This window comes from Tachyglossus aculeatus, chromosome 21, assembly GCF_015852505.1.
Source record: "Tachyglossus aculeatus isolate mTacAcu1 chromosome 21, mTacAcu1.pri, whole genome shotgun sequence".
Lineage (NCBI taxonomy): Eukaryota > Metazoa > Chordata > Mammalia > Monotremata > Tachyglossidae > Tachyglossus > Tachyglossus aculeatus.
Genome location: NC_052086.1, coordinates 762,525 through 778,232, shown reverse-complemented (window position 1 = coordinate 778,232; position 15,708 = coordinate 762,525). Strand labels below are relative to the sequence as shown.

General features: G+C 52.1%; 2 protein-coding genes across 2 annotated transcripts; one reads left to right on the top strand and one right to left on the bottom strand.

Moving 5' to 3' along the window:
• The first annotated feature begins 3,118 nt into the window (after nt 1–3,118).
• Nucleotides 3,119–9,064, top strand: C21H22orf39 (chromosome 21 C22orf39 homolog). The gene is made up of 5 exons (XM_038763098.1): nt 3,119–3,148; nt 4,650–4,817; nt 6,314–6,573; nt 8,173–8,251; nt 8,875–9,064. Exons 1-3 carry the CDS (start codon nt 3,119–3,121, stop codon nt 6,443–6,445), a joined length of 330 nt encoding a protein of 109 aa, XP_038619026.1. The 3' UTR covers nt 6,446–6,573; nt 8,173–8,251; nt 8,875–9,064.
• Nucleotides 9,014–12,134, bottom strand: MRPL40 (mitochondrial ribosomal protein L40). Its single transcript, XM_038763097.1, has 4 exons — nt 12,070–12,134; nt 10,399–10,482; nt 9,521–9,679; nt 9,014–9,438 (listed from the first exon to the last, which is right to left on the bottom strand). The coding sequence occupies exons 1-4, from the start codon at nt 12,129–12,131 to the stop codon at nt 9,114–9,116; spliced, it is 630 nt and encodes a 209-aa protein (XP_038619025.1). The 5' UTR covers nt 12,132–12,134; the 3' UTR covers nt 9,014–9,113.
• Nucleotides 12,135–15,708: the final 3,574 nt, after the last annotated feature.

Here is a 15,708-nt window from a genome sequence, read left to right as displayed (position 1 = left end):
AGGTTTGATTCCTTGACTCCATCAGTTCCACCCGGGGGGACCTGACCCAAGTCCGGCTGGGTCCACTGCCGAGGGGCAGTGGAATCTCCCTGAAGGAGGGAAGCGCACCCGTGGGCGGCCCAGGTGACCCCGTCTGTAGCTAAGAGGTTGTTGGGTTTCGACCGCGTGTGTTGTTGTACTCTCCCAAGCGCTTAGAACAGTGCCCTGTACATAGCGAGAAGTACCGTGGCTTAGTGGAAAGAGCCCGGGCTTGGCAGTCCAAAGGTCAGGGGTTCTAATTCCGGCTCCGCCACTGACCCGCCGTGTGACTTTTGGGCAAGTCACTTGACTTCTTTGTGCCTCAGTTCCCTCATCTGTAAAATGGGGGTGAAGACTGTGAGCCCCACGTGGGACAACCTGATTACCGTGTAGAACAGTGCTCGGCACACAATACGCGCTTAACAAATGCCGCCATCATCATTCATTCGTTCAATCGTATTTCCTATATGATTTCGTAATCGTATATAGAAGCAGCGTGGAAAGAGCCCGGGCTTTGGAGTCCCACGGGGGGCTCACAGTCTTAATCCCCATTTTACAGATGAGATAACTGAGGCACAGAGATGTGAAGCAACTTGCCCAAAGTCACACAGCTGGCAGTTGGCGGGGCTGGGGTTTGAACTCCTGACCTCTAAGACTGTGAGCCCCCCGTGGGACAACCTGATCACCTTGTATCCTCCCCAGTGCTTGAAACGGTGCTTTGCACATAGTAAGCCCTTAACAAATGCTATCATTATTATTATTACTCTTTATTGAGTGCTTATTGTGTGCCGAGCAGTGTACTAAGTGCTTATCATCAGAGTAAGTGCTCACTAAATACCACTGACATATTAAATAATGATAATGATGGTATTGTTAAGCACTTACAATGTGCAAAGCACTGTTCTAAGTGCTGGGGTAATAATAATAATAATGGTATTTGTTTAGCGCTTACTACGTACAAAGCACTGTTCTAAGCACTGGGGAGGTTACAAGGTGATCAGGTTGTCCCACAGAGGGGCTCTAAATTTTAATCCCCATTTTACAGATGAGGTAACAGGCCGAGAGACTGTGAGCCCGCTGTTGGGTAGGGACTTTCTCTATATGTTGCCAACTTGTACTTCCCAAGTGCTTACATTGCTGTGCACACAGTAAGCGCTCAATAAATACGATTGAATGAATAGAGAAGCACCGTGGCTGAGTGGAAAGAGCCCGGGCTTTGGAGTCAGAGGTCAGGGGTTCGAATCCTGGTTCTGCCAATTATCAGCTGCGTGACTTTGGGCAAGTCACTTAACTTCTCTATGCCTCACTTACCTCATTTGTAAAATGGGGATGAAGACTGAGCCCCCCTGTGGGACAACCTGATCACCTTGTAACCTCCCCGGCTCTTAGACCAGTGCCTTGCACATAAATAAAATAAAATTGGCTTAATAAGAATGCCATCATTATTCTTCTAGCTCTCTTCCTCCCTTCAAAGCCCTACTGAGAGCTCACCTCCTCCAGGAGGCTTTCCCAGACTGAGCCCCCTCCTTCCTCTCCCCCTCACCCCCCTCCCCATCCCCCTGCCATACCTCCTTCCCCACCCCACAGCACCTGTATATATGTATATATGTTTGTACAGTTTTATTACTCTATTTTACTTGTACATATTTATTCTATTTATTTTGTTAATATGTTTTGTTTTGTTGTCTGTCTCCCCCTTCTAGACTGTGAGCCCGCTGTTGGGTAGGGACCGTCTTCATTTGTAGCCAACTTGTACTTCCAAGTGCTTAGTACAGTGCTCTGCACACAGTAAGCACTCAATAAATACGAATGAATGAATGAATGAAGTGACTTGCCCAAAGTCACACAGCTGACAAGTGGCAGAGCAGGGAATTGAACCCATGACCTCCCACTCCGAAGCCCGGGCTCTTTCCACTGAGCCACGCTGGGTAGATACAAGGTCTTCTAAACTGTGAGCCCGCTGTTGGATAGGGACCGTCTCTAGATGTTGCCAACTTGGACTTCCCAAGCACTTAGTCCAGTGCCCTGCACACAGTAAGTGCTCCAATTCATTCATTCATTCAATCGTATTTATTGAGCGCTTACTGTGTGCACAGCACTGGACTAAGCGCTTGGGAAGTCCAAGTTGGCAACATATAGAGACAGTCCCTACCCAATAAATACGATTGAATGAATAATCAGATTGCCCCATGTGGGCCTATTGTATATTCCCAAGCGCTTAGTCCAGTGCTCTGCACACAGTAAGTGCTCAATAAATACAATTGAATGAATGAATAATCAGATTGCCCCATGTGGGCCTAGTGGAAAGAGCCCGGGCTTTGGAGTCAGAGGTCATGGGTTCAAATCCCTGCTCCGCCACTTGTCAGCTGTGTGACTTTGGGCAAGTCACTTCACTTCTCTGTGCCTGTTACCTCATCTGTAAAATGGGGATTAAGACCGTGAGCCCTATGTGGGACAACCTGTTCACTTTGTAATCTCCCCAGCGCTTAGAACAGTGCTTTGCACATAGTAAGCGCTTAATAAATGCCATTGTTGTTATTATTGTATTCTCCCAAGCGCTTAGTACAGCGCTCTGCACACAGTAAGTGCTCAATAAATACGATTGAATGAAGGAATAATCAGATTGCCCCATGTGGGCCTATTGTATTCTCCCAAGCGCTTAGTACGGTGCGGTGCACACAGTAAGTGCTCAATAAATACGATTGCATAAATGATCAGATTGCCCCATTTGGGCCTATTGTTTTCTCCCAAGCGCTTAGTACAGTGCTCTGCACACAGTAAGCGCTCAATAAATACGATTGAATGAATGATCAGATTGCCCCATTTGGGCTTATTGTATTCTCCCAAGCGCTTAGTAGAGTGCTCTGCACACAGTAAGCGCTCAATAAATACGGTTGACCGGACTTGAGGCGGCGAGGGCGTGACCCCGCGGCGGAGGCTTCCGATTGGTCCTCCGGCCCGCCCGTCAGCGGGGTGGGCGGGGCTCGCCCTCGGGCCGCGCGCTCATTGGCCGCGTCTCCCGCCCGTCACTCGCACTCCCGCTCTCCGATTGGCTGAGGGCGCCCAGGGGGCGGGGCCAGCCGACGGCGGCGTTGGCGGGATGGCCGGCGGCGGCGGCGGCGCTTGGACGGTCAGTAGCTGCGGGGAAGTAGGGAAGGCCGGGCCTAATCGTGATAATAATATTATTAATAATAATAATAATAATAACGATTTTGATGGTATTTGTTGAAAGCTTACCATGTGCGAAGCACTAATTGCTGGAATAAAAATGTGATTATAATAAGCGCTTAGTACAGCGCTCCGCACACAGTAAGCGCTCAATAAATACGATTGAATGAATGAATAATGATTCCACTGGGACACGCTGAGCTCCCACTAGGTGCCAAGCACTGTAGTAAGCGCTGCGGTAGAGACAAGGTCATTCATTCACTCGTATTTATTGAGCGCTTACTGTGTGCAGAGCACTGGACTAAGCGCTTGGGAAGTGCAAGTTGGCAACATATAGAGACGGTCCGTACCCAACTGTGGGCTCACAGTCTAGAATAATAATCATTCATATGTATTGAGCGCTAACAGTGTGCAGAGCACTGTACTAAGCGCTTGGGAAGTACAAGTTGGCAACGTACAGAGACGTTTCCTACCAACAGCAGGCTCCCAGTCTAAAAATAATGGCATTTATCATCATCAATTGTATTTATTGAGCGCTTACTGTGTGCGGAGCACTGTACTAAGCGTTTGGCACTGTACTAAGCGCTTGATTTGTAAAGCATTTACTATGTGCAAAGTAGTGTTCTAATAATGATGGCATTTATTAAACGCTTACTCTGTGCAAAGCACTGTTCTAAGCACTGGGGAGGTTACAAGGTGATCAGTTAGACCCACGGGGGGCTCACAGTCTTAACCCCCATTTTCCGGATGAGGTAACCGAGGCACAGAGAAGTTAAGTGACTTGTCCAAAGTCACACAGCTGACAATGATGAGAAGCAACGTGGCTTAGTGGCAAGAGCCCGGGCTGGGGAAGCAGAGGACGTGGGTTCTAATCCCCCCTCCGCCACCTGTCCGCTGGGCGACCTGGGGCAAGCCATCTCACTTATCTGGGCCTCAGTCCCCTCATCTGTAAAATGGGGATGAAGCCTGTGAGCCCCACATGGGACAACCTGATCATCTTGTAACCTCCCCAGCGCTTAGAACAGTGCCCGGCACATAGTAAGGGCTTAACAAATACCGTGATTATTATGAGGGCCTACACGGGGCTCACTGGCTGTGGGCTCGGAGGGAGGCACCTGTATATATGTATATATGTTTGTACATATTTATTACTCTTTATTTTACTTGTACATATCTATTCTATTTTTTTTATTTTGTTAGTATGGTTTTGTTCTCCGTCTCCCCCTTTTAGACTGTGAGCCCACTGTTGGGTAGGGACTGTCTCTAGATGTTGCCAACTTGGACTTCCCAAGCGCTTAGTCCAGTGCTCTGCACACAGTAAGCGCTCAGTAAATACGATTGATGATGATGATGATGAGGGCAGAGTTTGGATTTCCAGTTTGGAGTTGCGGGGTGGACACGGCCCTGGGGTAGGCCTTCGGCCCCCGGCCCCGGGGGCCGCTGACCCCGGCCGGTCCGCGTAGCCCCCGCGGAGTTGTGCGGATTACTGGGCCGAGTGGACTCTGTGCCGCAGCGTCCGCAACCTCGTCCACCACTACTACGCCTTCGGGGAGGCCCCGGCCTGTGCCCAGTGGAAGCTAGACTTTGCCAGCTGCCGGGAGTGGGAGGAGCGACGGAGCCCAGAGGCCCAGGTAACGGGCTGGGGTAGGGTGGGGGGACGGCCTGGAGGCAGGGGACTGACCCGGATGACCCCTTAAGGGTGGGTTGAAATTCGGGATCTCGTCCAGTAATAATGATGATGGTATTTGTTGAGCGCGTACTAGGTGCCAAGCACTGTTCTAAGCGCTGGGGGAGATTCAGTACTAATAACGATGGCATTTGTAAGCGCTTACTATGTGTTAAGCGCTGGGGGGATACAAGGGGATCAGGTTGTCCCACGTGGGACTCAGTCTTAATCCCCATTTGACAGGTGGGGTCGCTGAGGCCCAGTTAAGTGATCACCCAGCTGACAAGTGGCGGAGCATGATTAGAACCCATGACCTCCGACTCCCAAGCCCCTGCTCTTTCCATTGAGCCATGCTGCTTCTGTATTATAATAATGTTGGTATTTAAGTGCTTAACACTTGTGCTCCTGACAGCTCCCCTCCATAATAATAATAGCGTTTGTTAAGTGTTTACTATGTGCCAAGCACTGTTCTAAACGCTGGGGGAGAGAGCAGGTCATCAGGTTGTCCCACGTAGTGAGCCCACTGTTGGGTAGGGACTGTATATGTTGCCAACTTGTACTTTCCAAGCGCTTAGTACAGTGCTCTGCACACAGTAAGCGCTCAATAAATACGATTGATGATGATGATGATCTTTTTGAGAAGCAGCATAGCTCAGTGGAAAGAGCCCGGGCTTTGGAGTCAGAGGTCATGGGTTCAAACCCCCGCTCTGCCAATTGTCAGCTGTGTGACTTTGGGCAAGTCACTTCACTTCCCAGTGCTTCAGTACCTCATCTGTAAAATGGGGATTAAGAATGTGGGAATGGGAATGGTCGCGGACCCCGAGAAGGAGGGAGGAGCCATGGGGCTTGGCCCCAAGAAGCCCAGAGGACCTGGGTTCTAATCCCAGCTCTGCCGCTCATCAGCTGGACCACCTTGGGCACGGTACTTCTTTCCTCTGGGCCTCAGTTACCTCATCTGTAAAATGGGAATGAAGCCCCCCGTGGGATGTGCTCACCTTGTAACCTCCCCAGCGCTTAGAACAGTGCTTTGCACATAGTAAGCGCTTAATAAATGCCATTGTTATTATTATTATCCCCATTTTATATGGTTGTACATATTTATTACTCTATTTATTTATTTATTTATTTATTTTACTTGTACATTTCTATCCTACTTACTTTATTTTGTTGGTATGTTTGGTTCTGTTCTCTGTCTCCCCCTTTTAGACCGTGAGCCCACTGTTGGGTAGGGACTGTCTCTATGTGATGCCAATTTGTACTTCCCAAGCGCTTAGTCCAGTGCTCTGCACATAGTAAGCGCTCAATAAATACGATTGATTGATTGATTTTAGAGGTGAGGTAACTGTGGCCCAGAGAAGTGGAGTGACTCGCCCGAGGTCACACAGCTGACAAGCGGCGGAGGGGCCTCTGACTCCCAAGGGCCGGGCTCTTTCCGCTGAGCCACGCTGCTTCTTTCCGCAGCAGGCCCTGCGCGAGAGCGAGCGGGCGCGACTCCGGGCCCGGCAACGGGCGCCCGACCCCGTGTGGGTCCTGAGGCGGAGGCCCCCGGAGGACTGGCACTGCCCCCTGCCCGACCAGGACGGCCCCAAGTGACGGGCACACCGACGGCGCCCGGACCCCGAGAAGGAGGGAGGAGCCGTGGGGCTTGGCCCCAAGAAGCCCAGAGGACCCGGGTTCTAATCCCAGCCCCGCCGCTCACCAGCCGGACGACCTCGGGCACGGTACGTCTTTCCTCTGGGCCTCAGTTACCTCATCTGTAAAATGGGAATGGCGACTCGAGCCCCACCTGGGACGTGGACCTTGTCCAAACTGATTACTTAGTGCTTAGTCCTGGGCCGGGCATATAGCCTTAACTGCTCATCGTGCGCTCAGAATGGCGTCATTCATTCATTCAATCGTATTTATTGAGCGCTTACTGTGTGCAGAGCACTGTGCTAAGCGCTTGGGAAGTACAGGTTGGCAACATATACAGACGGTCCCTACCCAACAGCGGGCTCACAGTCTAGGAGGGGGAGACAGACGCACGTAGTAAGCGCTCAATAAATACCATTTTTTAAAAAAGCAGACCAGCAGCCTGTTCTGATCCCAGGTCCACCGCTGGCCCGCTGTGTGACCGTGGGCAAGCTGCCGAACTTCTCTGTGTCTAAATTTCCTTATCTGAAAAATGGGGACTGAATCCCTGTTCTAGAGAATCAATCAATCATATTTATTGAGTGCATACTGTGTGCAGAGCACTGGACTAAGCGCTTGGGAAGTGCAAATTGGCAACATATAGACGGTCCCTACCCAACAGTGGGCTCACAGTCTAGAAGGGGGAAGTCTAGAGAAGCAGCGTGGCTCAGCGGAAAGAGCCCGGGCTTTGGAGTCAGAGGTCATGGGTTCAAATCCCTGCTCCTCCGATTGTCAGCTGTGTGACCTTAGGCAAGTCACTTCACTTCTCTGGGCCTGTTACCTCAACTGTAAAATGAGGATGAATACTGTGAGCCCCCGTGGGACAACCTGATCACCCTGTAACCTCCCCAGCGCTTAGAACAGTGTTTTGCACATAGTAGGCACTTAATAAATGCCATCACTATTATTATTATTCTACCTCCACTTTAGATTGAGGCCCACGTGGGACAGGGACAGCGTCTGACCCGATTATCTCATCTCTACCCCAGTGCTTAGCGCAAAGCCGCGTGGCTACGTGGAAACAGCGTGGACTTGGGAGTCAGAGGACTTGGCTCCGCCACTTGTCTGCTGTGTGACCTTGGGCAAGCCGCTTAACTTCTCTGTGCCTCAGTGACCTCATCTGTGAAATGGGGATTAAGACCGGGAGCCCCGTGTGGTACAACCTGATCACCTTGTATCTGCCCCAGTGCTTAGAATGGTGGTTGGCACCGAGTAATCACTTAACAAATACCATCATTATTGTTATTATTTAACAAGTCACCTTGTATCTACCCCAGTGCTTAGAACGGTGGTTGGCATAGAGTAATCACTTAACAAATACCATCATTATTGTTATTATTTAACAAGTACTGCAGGTGTTAGGGTGAAGAACCCAGATGGGTATCTACAGCGTGGCTCAGTGGAAAGAGCCCGGGCTTTGGAGTCAGAGTTCACGGGTTCAAATCCCGGCTCTGCCACTTGTCAGCTGTGTGACTTAGGGCAAGTCACTTAACTTCTCTGGGCCTCAGTTCCCTCATCTGGAAAATGGGGATTAAGACTGTGGGACAACCTGATCACCTTGTAACTTCCCCAGTGCTTACAACAGTGCTTTGTGCATAGTAAGTGCTTAATAAATGCCATTATCATTATTATTATTATTATTATTACAGGCTGCTAGAGGCTGGGTGAGCCACCTTGGCCTCAGTCCCACTTTGGCGCCCACCGAACCGCGGCTTCCGTAATAAACAGGTATCGTGTCTGCTCCCTCCCCAAAGCGATTGCTGGGGCCCTGCGGGCAGGGGGTGCAGGCTCAGCTCAAGCCGGGGGGGCCTCCTGACACACGTGTCCCCGAGCCCTTCGCCCTAGGTGCAGGGGGGAACCGTGGTGCCCTTTAGGGACCGGAGTTTTCACTGTAACGGCAGTTGCCCCCGCCACCCTCTAACCTCATCATCATCATCAATCGTATTTATTGAGCGCTTACTGTGTGCAGAGCACTGTACTAAGCGCTTGGGAAGTACAAGTTGGCAACATATAGAGACAGTCCCTACCCAACAGTGGGCTCACAGAGTCAGCGAGCCAGGGGTGGACGGTGCTCCCTGGGTCATCACTCCCCCTGAGGTCACTTCCTGGGCCACCCACCCTCGTCGTCAGGGTCAGACCACCCCACGCCGCCCGACTCTCCTCCAGGACGGACCGCCCCACACCCCTGGGTTCTCCCCTCTCCGTCCCTAAACGTCCCCCGGTGACCCGGCGTGGACCGTCCCCGACCCCCGCCTCCTCCCTCTCTGTCCTCGATTCTCCCTGCAGTGACCCGGCCTGGTCCACGGCACCCCGCCGATTCTCCCCTCTCCGTCCCTTTCCCCTCCACTCAGGTCCCCCCACCACGGTGTCTGTGTGCGTCTGACCCAGCCCAGAAGCGGGCCCCATTTCCGCGTGGGTAACCCAGCTGGCCCGGAGTTCGTTTCCCGGGCCCCTGACCGGTTCCCGGTCGGCAGCAAGACCTCCACAAGCTCCGACTCTGTCCTGCTTTTATTACAGAGTGGCAGCCGGGGAGGGGCAGAGAGGTGGGGGGCCGGCGGCCTGGGACCGTGGGGGGGTGGGCCTGCCGGCTCTACCTCTTGGTCTCCACCTGCGTGTACGCTCTGGTCACGTCCTTGTATTTCCCCTCGGGGGCCTGGTAGCCGGGGATGGGGGGGCTGTGGCGGGGCCCCTCCCTGTCGAAGGGGAAGAGGTGGTGGTCACGAGCCAGGGCAGCCCGGTGCAGGGCGGGGGCCTCGAGGAGCAGCTCCCGCAGGGCCTCTTCCTGGGCGGCCAGCAGGGCCCGCACCGTGGCTCGCTCGGCTTCGTGCTCCTGCTGCTTGTACGCCGCCCAGCGCTTCATCAGATGCGCCCGCCGCTCCTCCTCCTCTGCGGAGAGCACCACCGGTGCCCGCTTCCTGCCGGATGCCAAGGGGCGGGGCTGGGTGGGCGCCCAGCCCACGCTGGGAAGTGCCCGAGGACCCCCGCCCGCGGCCCTACCTGTCGGCGTCCATGTATCTCACGGGGGTGATGAAGTCCTCGATGGGGACCAGCTCCTGGGCCGCCTTCTCCATCCGCCTCAGCTTCTTCTTCAGCCGGTCCCTGACAGCCTGGTCCTTCTTCGGGTCTACCCGCTTCTTCTTCTTCATGGGCTCCGCCCTGGAAGCGAGATGCCTCCGCCCTCGTGGGAAATTCCTCCCGGGGCCTCAACGGGCCTCCCTGGGCCAGGGGTGGACTCTCCTGGATGACCTCTGCCCTGTCTCGGCCGGGTAGCGGGTATGCCCCGGGGCTCCGTAGCCCCCACCCGGGGCCAGGAGTCAACAGGGGTCGGCGGCCAAGTCAGGCCTGGGAGTCCCAAGGGGCTGGGTTCTTACCCCGGCTCTGCCGCTTTGTGACTTTGGACAAGTCCACTTCTCTGGGCCTCAGTTCCCTCATCAGTAAAATGGGGATAAAGACTGTGAGCCCCACGTGGGACAGGGACCAACCCGATTTGCTTGTATCCACCCCAGCGCTTCCTAAAAGGCCTGGTAAGCGCTTAACAGATACCCAGTTAGTACTGTTGTTTACACAGCTTTGTTATATTTTCACTCCAGGGCACTGCACCAAATCAATACAATCAATTGCTTGACTGCGGGGCTCTGCCAGAGCTACACGGTTCCCCTCGGCGACTCGGACCATTCCCCTCTGGTCCTCCCGGAGGCCAGGTGGGCATACCTATTCTATTTATTTTATTTTGTTAATGTGTTTTGTTTTGTTCTGTCTCCCCCTTCTAGACTGTGAGCCCACGGTTGGGTAGGGGCCGTCTCTATATGTTGCCAACTTGGACTTCCCAAGCGCTTAGTACAGCGCTCTGTAAATACGATTGAATGAATGAATACCTCAGGGGCAGGGCCGCCCGCAGCGCCAGCAGTGACGTCTGCCAGTGGTTCTCTCGGACGGGAAGGTGCCAGGGCGGGAACAGGCTGCAGAGGAAGACATCAGAGGGAGCGTTTGAGGCTTCCTAGGCTCCAGTCAGACTCTGCCCTCCCTGAGCCCCCAACCAGTCAGGTCATCACGGTCCATCACGCCCCTCCCCTGCCAAGTCACCGCTGTCCATCACAGTCCCCCACCTGTGCCCAGCAGGGTCACCACTGTCCTCCTATCCTGCCTGACCTAAGCCTAGAATGATGGAGGGGGGTGCATAGGGGGGCTAGTAGAGGGAGTAGGGCAAGGAACTAGGGGGAAGACGATAATAATAACGAGGGGATTTCGCGCTCCATCCCCCCTGCCTTACCTCCTTCCCTTCCCCACAGCACCTGTATATATGTTCGTACGTATTTGTTACTCTATTTTACTTGTACATATCCTACTTATTTTATTTTGTTAATATGTTTTGTTTTGTTCTCTGTCTCCCCCTTCTAGACTGTGAGCCCACTGTTGGGTAGGGACAGTCTCTCTATGTTGCCAACTTGTACTTCCCAAGCGCTTAGTACAGTGCTCTGCACACGGTAAGCGCTCAATAAATACAACCGAATGAATGAATGTACGCACTGGGGCAGATACAAAGTAGTCAAGTTGTCCCACGTGGGGCTCCCAGTCTTCATCCCCATTTTCCAGCTGAGGTCACTGAGGCCCAGAGCAGTGAAGTGACTTGCCCCAAGTCACACAGCCAAGGGGCAGAGCCGGGATTTGAACCCGTGACCGACTCCAAAGCCCGGGCTCCTTCCACTGAGCCACGCTGTTTCCCCAGTGTTAATCATGATTTTGGTATTTCATCATCATCAATTGTATTTATTGAGCGCTTACTGTGTGCAGAGCACTGTACTAAGCGCTTGGGAAGTACAAATTGGCAACATATAGAGACAGTCCCTACCCAACAGTGGGCTCACAGTCTAAAAGGGGGAGACAAAACCAAACATACTACAAAATAGAATAGATATGTACAAATAAAATAAATAAAGAATAACAAATCTGTACAAACATATATACATATATACAGGTGCTGTGGGGAAGGGAAGGAGGTAAGGGAGGGAATGGAGAGGAAGGAAGGGGCTCAGTCTGGGAAGGCCTCCTGGAGGAGGTGAGCTCTCAGTAGGGCCTTGAATGATGATGGTATTTGCTAAGCACTTACAATGTGTACAAGGTGATCAGGTTGTCCCACATGGGGCTCACAACCTTCATCCCCATTTTCCAGATGAGGGAACTGAGGCCCAGGGAAGTGAAGTGACTTGCCCAAAGTCACACGGCTGACAACTGGCAGGGCCGGGATTTGAACCTCTGACTCCAAAGCCCGGGCTCTTTCCACTGAGCCACGCTGCTTCTCTTGTTATTTGTTAATCAATCAATCAATCAATCGTATTTATTGAGCGCTTACTGTGTGCAGAGCACTGTACTAAGCGCTTGGGAAGTGCAAGTTGGCAACATATAGAGACGGTCCCTACCCAACAGAAGCGCTCTGCAGTGTTGTAAGTGGACTTTCCCAAGCGCATAGGGCAGGGTTATAAAGGCGCGCCCTAAGTAGGGGCTCCCAAGGTCACGGGGTCACGGGGTCAAAGGGCAGCCGGACTCACCTGCCCCCGCGGCGGCAGCGGCCCAGGCGCAGCGCGACCCCCAGCGCAGCCACTCCGGCCATGACCTCCGCGACTGCGCAGGCGCCAGGCCTCGCGCGCGCCCTCGCGATCGCGCAGGCGCACATCCACGTGCCCGCCCTCGCGATCGCGCAGGCGCACATCCACGCGCCCGCCCTCGCCATCGCGCAGGCGCACATCCCCGTGCCCGCCCTCGCCATCGCGCAGGCGCACATCCCCGCGCCCGCCCTCGCCATCGCGCAGGCGCATATCCCCGCGCCCGCCCCCGCGATCGTGCAGGCGCAAACCCTCGCGATTGCGCAGGCGCACATCCACGCGCCCGCCCTCGCGCCCCTGCTCTCCCTCGCGTCCGCCCTCCGGGCGGTGCAGCGCTCTCACCGGTCCGGCCGCGCGCGCGCTCCCGCGCCCCCAGGGTTCCGCCGCGCCCGGCGGTCCGCGCCCCTCGGTTCGTTCCTTCAGTCGCCTTATAAATAAATAAATAAATAGTGACGTCGTTTATTAAGCGCTTACTCTGTGCAAAGCACTGTTCTAAGCGCTGGGGGAGTGTTATCAGGAGATAACTTTTCGATTGTGAGCCCACTGTTGGGTAGGGACTGTATATGTTGCCAACTTGTACTTCCCAAGCGCTTAGTCCAGTGCTCTGCACACAGTAAGCGCTCAATAAATACGATTGGTTAATTGATTGATTGATAACAGATTCGGATCCCGGCTCCGCCAATCGTCAGCTGGGTGACTTTGGGCAAGTCACTTCACTTCTCTGGGCCTCCGTTCCCTCATCTGGAAAATGGGGATGAAGACTGGGAGCCCCTCGGGGGTCAACCTGATCACCTTGTGTCCCCCCCCAGCGCTTAGAACAGTGCTTGGCACATGGTGGGCGCTTGACAAATACCATCATTATTATTTTTAGACTGTGAGCCCACTGTTGGGTAGGGACTGTCTTTATATGTTGCCAACTTGGACTTCCCAAGCGCTTAGCACAGTGTTCTGCACACAGTAAGCGCTCAATAAATACGATTGATTGATTGATAATGGTCAACACAGTATGGGGACATTCCAGACAGAGAGGAGCCACTTTGGTTAATGTTACTTTATAAACACTAAATAAAGTGCATCCGGTCTGCACAAAATAAAGGGTTACTGTTGGCACGCACAAGATGCATTTTATTTTATTCTGTTAGTATGTTTGGTTTTGTTCTCTGTCTCCCCCTTTTAGACTGTGAGCCCCCTGTTGGGTAGGGACTGTCTCTGTATGTTGCCAACTTGTACTTCCCAAGCGCTTAGTACAGTGCTCAGCACACAGTAAGCGCTCAATAAATGTGATTGATGATGATGATGGAGTCAGTCATGCCAAGTTTGCTGGTAGACAACAATGGGGGAACGTGGTGTGGGGGGGGAATGTTGCCAACTTGTACTTCCCAAGCGCTTAGTACAGTGCTCTGCACACAGTAAGCGCTCAATAAATACGATTGATTGGGGGGAAGGAGATGGGGGGAATGTGTTGGGGGGGGACGTAATGATGCCAACTTGGCCTTCCCAAGCGCTTAGTACAGTGCTCTGCACACAGTAAGCGCTCAATAAATATGAATGAATGAATGAATGTATGAACGTGGTGTGCGGGGGACGTGATGAGGAGGGAACGAGATGTGGGGGGAAGAGATGGGGGACGTGATGGGGGGCGTGATGATGGGGGAACGAGATGTCTGGGAGGATGTGATGAGGGGGGAACGAGCTGTGGGGGGGACATGATGGGGGGGCGTGATGAGGAAGGAACGAGATGGGGGGAGACGTGATGAGGGGAGAACGTAGTGGGGGGAATGTGGTGATGGAGGGACGTGAGGGGGGAACATGGGGGGGGAACGAGATGTGGAGGGGAGCATGACGGGGGGACGTGATGAGGAGGGAACGAGATGGGGGGAACGTGAGGAGGGGGGAACGTGATGAACGTGATCCTTGAAGGGAGAATCCCTTCAAGGCCCTGCTGAGAGCTCACCTCCTCCAGGAGGCCTTCCCACACTGAGCCCCTTCCTTCCTCTCCCCCTCGTCCCCCTCTCCATCCCCCCCATCTTACCTCCTTCCCTTCCCCACAGCACCTGGATATATGTATATATGTTTGTACATATTTTTATACTCCAATTTATTTGTACATATCTATTCTATTTATCTTATTTTGTTAGTATGTTTGGTTTTGTCCTCCGTCTCCCCCTTTTAGACTGCGAGCCCACGGTTGGGTAGGGACCGTCTCTAGATGTTGCCAACTTGGACTTCCCAAGCGCTTAGTCCAGTGCTCTGCACATCATCATCATCAATCGTATTTATTGAGCGCTTACTATGTGCAGAGCACTGCACTAAGCGCTTGGGAAGTACAAATTGGCAACACATAGAGACGGTCCCTACCCAACAGTGGGCTCACAGTCTAAAAGGGGGAGACAGAGAACAAAACCAAACATACTAACAAAATAAGATAAATAGAATAGATATGTACAAGTCAAATAAAGAGTAATAAATATGTACAGACATATATACATATATATAGGCCCATAGAAAGCACTTCACAAATGCCACAACTATAACAGCATTATATTATTATTAAGGCATATTGAATAGATCAGGGGTAACAAGTCTGACCTTGGACTTACAACACAACGGGTCCCTGAAAAACGCATCCTGTGGGTGTGAATTTAAGTCGGAGTCAGCCTTTCCCACACAGTAAGCGCTCAATAAATACGATTGATGATGATGATGGTGATGGGGGGGGACGAGATGTGGAGAGGAGCATGATAATAATATTTATTTATTTATTTATTTTACTTGTACATTTCTATCCTATTTATTTTATCTTGTTGGTATGTTTGGTTCTGTTCTCCGTCTCCCCCTTTTAGACTGTGAGCCCACTGTTGGGTAGGGACTGTCTCTTATGTGTTGCCAATTTGTACTTCCCAAGCGCTTAGTCCAGTGCTCTGCACATAGTAAGCGCTTGATTGATTGATTGATTGATTCCTCTCCCCCTCGTCCCCCTCTCCATCCCCCCATCTTACCTCCCTCCCTTCCCCACAGCACCTGTATATATGGATATATGTTTGTACATATTTTTATACTCTTTATTTATTTATCTAATTTATTTGTACATATCTATCCTATTTATTTTATCTTGTTGGTATGTTTGGTTCTGTTCTCCGTCTCCCCCTTTTAGACTGTGAGCCCCCTGTTGGGTAGGGACTGTCTCTTATGTGTTGCCAATTTGTACCTCCCAAGCGCTTAGTCCAGTGCTCTGCACATAGTAAGCGCTCAATAAATACGATTGATTGATTGATTGATTCCTCTCCCCCTCGTCCCCCTCTCCATCCCCCCATCTTACCTCCCTCCCTTCCCCACAGCACCTGTATATATGGATATATGTTTGTACATATTTTTATACTCTTTATTTATTTATCTAATTTATTTGTACATATCTATCCTATTTATTTTATCTTGTTGGTATGTTTGGTTCTGTTCTCCGTCTCCCCCTTTTAGACTGTGAGCCCACTGTTGGGTAGGGACTGTCTCTTATGTGTTGCCAATTTGTACTTCCCAAGCGCTTAGTCCAGTGCTCTGCACATAGTAAGCGCTCAATAAATACGATTG